General features: G+C 36.4%; 1 protein-coding gene across 2 annotated transcripts; it reads left to right on the top strand.

Annotated features, from left to right (window-relative positions):
* Window positions 1–9: 9 nt before the first annotated feature.
* On the top strand, window positions 10–5894 carry il21r.2 (interleukin 21 receptor, tandem duplicate 2). 2 transcript variants are annotated; one of them, XM_036566807.1, is made up of 9 exons: window positions 10–472; window positions 952–1084; window positions 1518–1650; window positions 1745–1923; window positions 2246–2397; window positions 2516–2684; window positions 3521–3617; window positions 3701–3785; window positions 4574–5894. In XM_036566807.1, exons 2-9 carry the CDS (start codon window positions 1018–1020, stop codon window positions 5168–5170), a joined length of 1479 nt encoding a protein of 492 aa, XP_036422700.1. In that variant the 5' UTR covers window positions 10–472; window positions 952–1017; the 3' UTR covers window positions 5171–5894. The 2 variants fall into 2 exon arrangements, with proteins under 2 accessions (XP_036422700.1, XP_036422699.1); XM_036566806.1 differs by having other exon boundaries at window positions 3488–3617.
* The last annotated feature ends 746 nt before the right edge of the window (window positions 5895–6640 follow it).

The raw sequence follows: 6640 nt of genomic DNA, 5'->3' as shown, positions 1-6640 counted from the left end.
GAATCCCTTTCAAATTCCAAGTAACAGGTGCATTAAAATTCGTGCCTCTGTGGCTAAAATCAGAGGATTTAAGCAGCTGTTGTGTTTCTCCCTTAAAAGCCTTGCGACATTAGGTGGTAAGTGCTGAAGATCTTTGCAAATTTCACATGCTACACATAGTCAGCGACCACCACCTGCCCACTGTGGGATACCTGTGACAGTAATTTATTATGTCAGTAGTGTGGTCTGCTATGGAGTGTGAATCACACTTTCTGAGTGTTGGTGAGAAGGGCACAGAATGACTGTAAATACCCTCCAAAGTAATCTTTAAAATGAGCAATCTTCGAGATGCTTGCTTCATTAACTGATCGTAGATTTACTGATAGAGGTTTTAGACTTCAGACAAAAACAGGAACTGCTGTGTGTATATAAACCCGGTCTCGATTATCACATGCTTAGCTCTCATTCATCTGCCAAAGCTTTACCACACGAGGTAACGTTCATATTTCTGTCATCCTTCATGTTTTACATTGAACCTTTTATGCTGGACTGTGTCAGTAGCTCCTTTGGTTAATTGCCATGTTTTGCCATGCAGCTGTCTTGCTTGTTATAAGAAAATGTCAGCCATGAACAGTACAAAAAAATTAAATGTTTTACAACTGCTTTTTTGACTTTGATTTTCTGATTTCTCATATTTTAACTTGAGTGAGTAACATACTTGGATCAGCAGACACTTAATGGTGCCAATTAGTCTTGTATATCATTGTTTTCGCCATGTCTATGAACTGAGATTTCTACTGTAAGTGATCAAGGGCTCTCCAAAGAGAGCTGGATGATAAAGAATAGAATAAAAAGCTTATGCTAGCTTGGTTGCCCATTTGGATCTTAATCCTGTGAACAATTGATGAAATGGTTCATTTATTTTATAACAGATGTTGGTAAAAATGTAGTGTTTTGCTGTCTTATGTACAGATTGACACTGTAGTGTGGAGTCTACCTACTCAGCCTAGAGACTAAGTGCAAGAAAATGTGAGAAAGATGCTACTACTTGGAATTCTCTGTACAGTTCTGACCCTTACACAATTATCCAAAGCCAGATCACAAGGTAACATGTCAAGTCATATTTACGGAAAATTGTACTCATCCGATATTTTATAATCACCTAATGATTTGATTTGAGTGTTAAGGAAGTGGTTGTGGGCATGTTCTGAAAGCAAGAAGCAAGAGTGCATAGAGTGGTATAACAAAAAACTTAGCAGGCAAAAATGTTTTGTTTGATTCACATTGTTTGCAAATGTCCCATAAGTATAGAGAATATTTGTATTCAGAAATGAAGTACTACAAGCTATTTTTGAGCATGAACAGTAAAACATCATACGTGTGTTTAGTAAAAATGGCTTTCCAAATCCCAGACTGTTACTTTAAAGCATGGAAAATCCTGAGCTCTGTCTGACGGCCTTCTTTGTTTTGATGCTTGCTTGTATCTTTTCTTGTCCTTAAGTGGTGGTCATGGTGAATTTTCCTGTTTGATGTTTCAGCTCAGGCGAATGCGCTCACCTGTGTGACGAATTACTGGCTCACCATCGATTGCTTTTTAAAACCCACAGCCATTCCCAACAGAAGTGAAACAACCTCATACTGGCTGGAATTCGTTTTACAGAACAAACAATTGTAATGATTCGCAAATGAATATAATGTACAGCATCATTATCTTCTGTATTCATTCACAAATCTCATCTTTTTTTTGCTTTTCTCTCACACACAGGGTCTATAACTGTTCACTTACACTAAGAGAGGATGATTACAATTGCATGTTCAAAGCAAGCAAAATTCCATATCGGAATTCATTTGCAGATTACCATTATTTTGTTGTATCACTTTGTTATTGGGAGAATGGCCTTAAAAAGTCAGTACTGGATTCTAAATATTACCCATCAAAACATAGTAAGTGGCAAATGGAATACATGTGTGACATCATGTGATACACAATCTGCCATACTGTAGCAACCAAGCAATGGATAAGGTGATAGGCCTTTGGATATTAACTTTTGATTACATTTACAGTATATATATATATATATATATATATATATATATATATATATATACACATATATATATATACACATATACATATATGTGTGTGTGTGTATATATGTATATATGTATGTATGTAATATTTACATTGTCATTTATATTGAATAGTTATTTTTACTGCCTTTCAAAACAACAGATGTTTTAATTTTTAAACATATTTCATTCACAGTCAAACCACTTACACCAAATAATTTAACAGTGAGTAAAGCAGACAGAAACTATACCTTTAAGTGGACGAGTGGATACGAGAAACACACACTTAATTACGTTTTGCCCTTTGAATACAAATTATCATACCACAAAGAGGGATATCCTGACAGTGTAAGTCTCAACAAGTACTTTCTTATAATCTCTGTTCATAACCTGAAGTCAAATTTACATTTGCAAAGTAATGGCTGCTTTAAAAACTAACATCCTTTTAAACTTTTGTTCTTTTAAGGCATTATCTGTGCATGTAAAAGGAACAGAGTTCAATATTTCAGAAGCAGAATTCGAACCAGGTACTCAGTACACTGCTAAGGTACGCAATGAAATCTATCCTAATAGTGTCTATGATGGGACAAGCAGTCACTGGAGCTCTGCCGTCAAATGGAACACCTCACACAAAGGTAAATATGGAGTGAGTGGGAAAAAATGGAGTGGTATGGTTCAGTACAATTTCAGTGGTGTGAATTAATATCTGATAAGGGATCTGTCTGATGTTGCTTCATGACATTTGTTAGACTGATACTGCTCTTATGTAGTTTAACACTAGTTCATGGAGGGGAATTAGTTGAGTGAATTCAGTATCTGACAGGTTGAGTGTTGAGGTTTATTAAGTGGTTCAGTTTAAAATCAGATTTTCACAATTATCAGCTTACATAATATATAATATAGTCCATCAGCCAAGACATGTTTGATGTGTGAAGTTTGCTTCTTTAGTTCTGCACTGGAGCTATAAGGGCAATGTAATGTAATGTAATCTAATCTATATCCAAAAAGTTGGGAAAGTATGTAAAATATTAATGAAAACAGCAGTGACTTGTTTGACTCTGACTTATCTTATGAGCTTTATATGCTTCTTCCAAATTTGATGCCTACAACTTGTTCCAAAACAGTTATGGCAGGAGCAAGTTTGCCATCACTTTTCCTTTTAACAACACTTGGATTATAAGGCGCAAAATATGGCAACTTAGGTCTCATACGGTTGCAGAGCTTAAGTTTTTGTCATTCTTCAGTTATACAAGTTTCCAGCCAGGGAAAACTTCATGTCATATTTTATGCCTTATAATGCGCCAATGGGAGACATGCCCCTCTGCTTTCTTGTGTCTTGGCCTTTACCCAGTTGGACCCCTCCACTACCACTAAAACAGAATTTGTTTTGCCTGTTGCAGAACCTCAAAATCTAACAATATGACAATTTATCCAACAGCATTCACACATACTGCTCAATCTTCACTCACAGAGCACAATCTAGCCTTGCTTCCATCTACAGCCGTGATGGTTATTCTGATTTGTTTGGCGGTGGCAGTAACCTTTCTGCTGTTATACCCTGTTGCAAGGTAACTACGGAAAAGTAGTTAATTAAACATCTGCTACATTAAGTTACCACACACAAACTTAACTACCATTTCTGTCAACACAGAATGAAGATCAAAGATATCATTTGGGTGGCAACGCCATCTCCAAACTTCCAATCACTTTTGCAAAATCATCAGAGCAATATCAAGGTAGGATGCCGCTCTTTAAACTGACTTTCAACGCAAAATTTGCATCAGCATGGAAATTATAAACACTACATGTCCAAATGTTTCCCGACACCCCTTCTACTTAGTGAATTTGGTTAATTTAATGTGCACCCATTGTTGACACATGCATTCAGTTGCACACACAGAGCTTGTATAATCTCTATAACAAAGATCTGCCGGAATGAGACACTGTGAAGCATCCGCACATGAGCCTTGGGTCACCATGCCTGATGCCAAGCGTCCGCTACATTGTAAGAAATAGAGGTGCTGTGCAGGTTCATCAAGGTACAAACAGTGTAAATGTACCCTCACAATGGTTTTATGGTCCAATTGTTTACCTTAAATAAGTTTTTTTCTAGGTGAGAAGTACATATTTCTACCTTTTCATAACCTCATGTTTTAATACAGAGCAATAAAATAGATGAGATGGGGTGTGTGGAGTCAATACAACTTAGAAAATATGATTTCAATGGATTATGGTACAATTATGTTCCCTAACTAAATGTACTGAGATGTACCCTTGAGGTACATCCCAGTGACAAGAGGGGTACTGCCCCAGTGACAGTTTTGTACCTTTATTTCTGACTTGGGATGAGTTGGAATAGCATTCGTAATCCATAACAAATCACCCATCAGTACCTGACCTCACTAATGCTCTTGTGGCTGAATGCAATCAGCAATGTTCCAACATCCTTCCTAGAAGAGTAGAAGCTGTTACTGCATTTATGAGAGTGTATATCACATATATTAATTACCTTTTTGATTCGTAGGATTGGGTGCCCAAAAGTCAAGTGCAACAAATCTACAGTGAAGAAATTTCGACAATTGACGCGATAACAGAGATCACAGCTGTAGAGCGGGATCAAGAAAAGATCTCAAGCATGTATGTCACACCCCAGTATCAGACCCCTTACGTTGGCCCCTCAGCAGAAGTCTGGGCCCCCTTACAAAAGTCTGACACACACAGTGTTGCTAGTATATCTTGTAAAGATCTCGACTTCCTACCTGAAGAGTCTGCAGTTGAAGAGCCCATGCTTTGTTTGACCATGTTTGAACCAATTGCTGTTGAGGGTTTTTTGTGCATGGACGACCTGGAGCTCGGTCATGAGGACCTGGAGCCTACGGAAACGTTGACCGTCACTCCAAAACCTGTATGTTTTACTCAAAATGGTTTCACTCAAAATTATTGCACCTTGACTAACACCCCCATTGGTCTTATTCCCACGTTTACCACGGGGCCTTGTAATCCTGAACTGGTGCCAGCTGCTAATGCTTCAAAAGAGCCGTTATATGAGCAGACAGAAGAGAATTCATCAGAACTGGTTACAGTGACTCTTGACAGTTTGCAACTGTCTATGGAAGATTGAGCATATGCTCATATTGTCTCAATGAATTGGTCCCTTGGACTTAAATCTCACCAAACCATTACAAAAACATTTACCCAATAATCATGTGTTAATAATCCACTTTGAGCTCTCACCCAAGACAATTAGGATTCTGGCCATTTACAACCATATGCCGCCCGTCTATTTCATTTGCAAATGTATTGTTGAAAAGGCTTTTATCAAGTGATGTGCTGCCCTCTACTGGCTAAAATAATACAACACTTGGCTAAGTTTTTATTTTTGCATAATAATAGACATAGGTTTTAATAAGGTATGTACTCTTACAGTAGTTTTAGTTTTGCTCCATTGATTTCCTGTTTTTGTTGTTGTTTTTTTTAGTTTATTACTGACTTACAAAACTCTTTATAATCCTTCACCCCTTTATCTTATACAGTAAAGCTTTTGGGACCTTTATACAGTAATGACTCTGTCTAGTGTTCAGGTGTGAAAACACTTTAAATATCCCTAAAATGATACTGAGAACAAAATGAGATCTTAACAGACTTTGGGAGTGTTCTCCTCCCAGCTATGGGAAATGGCTCAATCTGTTCTTTGCTTTAAAGCTCTTTTAAAGGCACATTTTATGTCAGCTTTAAGTGGCTTTACTATTGTGTAGGCTATGTTTCTTTCTTTTTACTTATGAACAGTTGCTCAATCTCAATTTCCTCTTTCTTGTGGTTAATGTCATAAATGTATGTTCTTTTTAGTTTACTTATTTGGAGAGAAAATAATACATACATACATAATGAAGCAGTTCGTCTGTGATATATTTTGCCACTCTTCTGGTTTATACAGGACATTAGATGGTAATAAAGTGTATTATCATTACTATTTCTTATTATTGCAACAACTTTCAGTTCACAAAATATGTAACATGACAAAGACAGAATAAATATGGATGACAGGAATACATTCTGTAAACAACTTACAGACGATATAAAACAGAAAGAAAGTTATTCATTATATCATCATACATTCTAATACTTTTCTGAAACTTTTCTTGTTATTTACCAATCGAAAAGTCTTCAATAGTGAGGCAAAGTCTGTTAAGAAGATATCAAACTTGAGTATTGCTGTGGAAAATCTGCATTTGTGTACTTTGTATTTACTTATTAAAATATTTTCAGTGTACTCCACATCTAAATCTGTATATAAGAACTAGCTTATTACATCACATAACTTTAATTTAAAGGTAGTATTTGTTTACCTCACAAAGAAAATTGAGAAGTCTATTCAAAACGCAGAAACAAAAGGACAGTCAACAAAAAGATGAGGTATGGGCTCACATGACTTGACAGAAGGTGCAGCTAATATTGTTGTTTTGGAATTTAGCTACTGTCTCATTTGTAGGTATATACTGTAAAGGATCTTCAAATGCACTTCTCTAGATTTACTGGGGATGCAAAATGAGTAGGGTAAAAGCCATGCTTTTTCCAGCTATTATTATTATTA

The sequence above is a fragment of the Colossoma macropomum genome, unplaced genomic scaffold (genome assembly GCF_904425465.1).
Source record: "Colossoma macropomum unplaced genomic scaffold, Colossoma_macropomum, whole genome shotgun sequence".
Lineage (NCBI taxonomy): Eukaryota > Metazoa > Chordata > Actinopteri > Characiformes > Serrasalmidae > Colossoma > Colossoma macropomum.
This window is presented reverse-complemented; position numbering and strand designations above follow the sequence as displayed.

Coding starts and splice junctions, on each gene's coding strand:
- il21r.2 (XM_036566806.1), top strand. CDS start 1,018: ATGCTACTACTTGGAATTCTCTGTACAGTTCTGACCCTTACACAATTA. Junction 1,085..1,517: donor ATCCAAAGCCAGATCACAAG/GTAACATGTCAA, acceptor TTGATGTTTCAG/CTCAGGCGAATGCGCTCACC. Junction 1,651..1,744: donor GTTTTACAGAACAAACAATT/GTAATGATTCGC, acceptor TCTCACACACAG/GGTCTATAACTGTTCACTTA.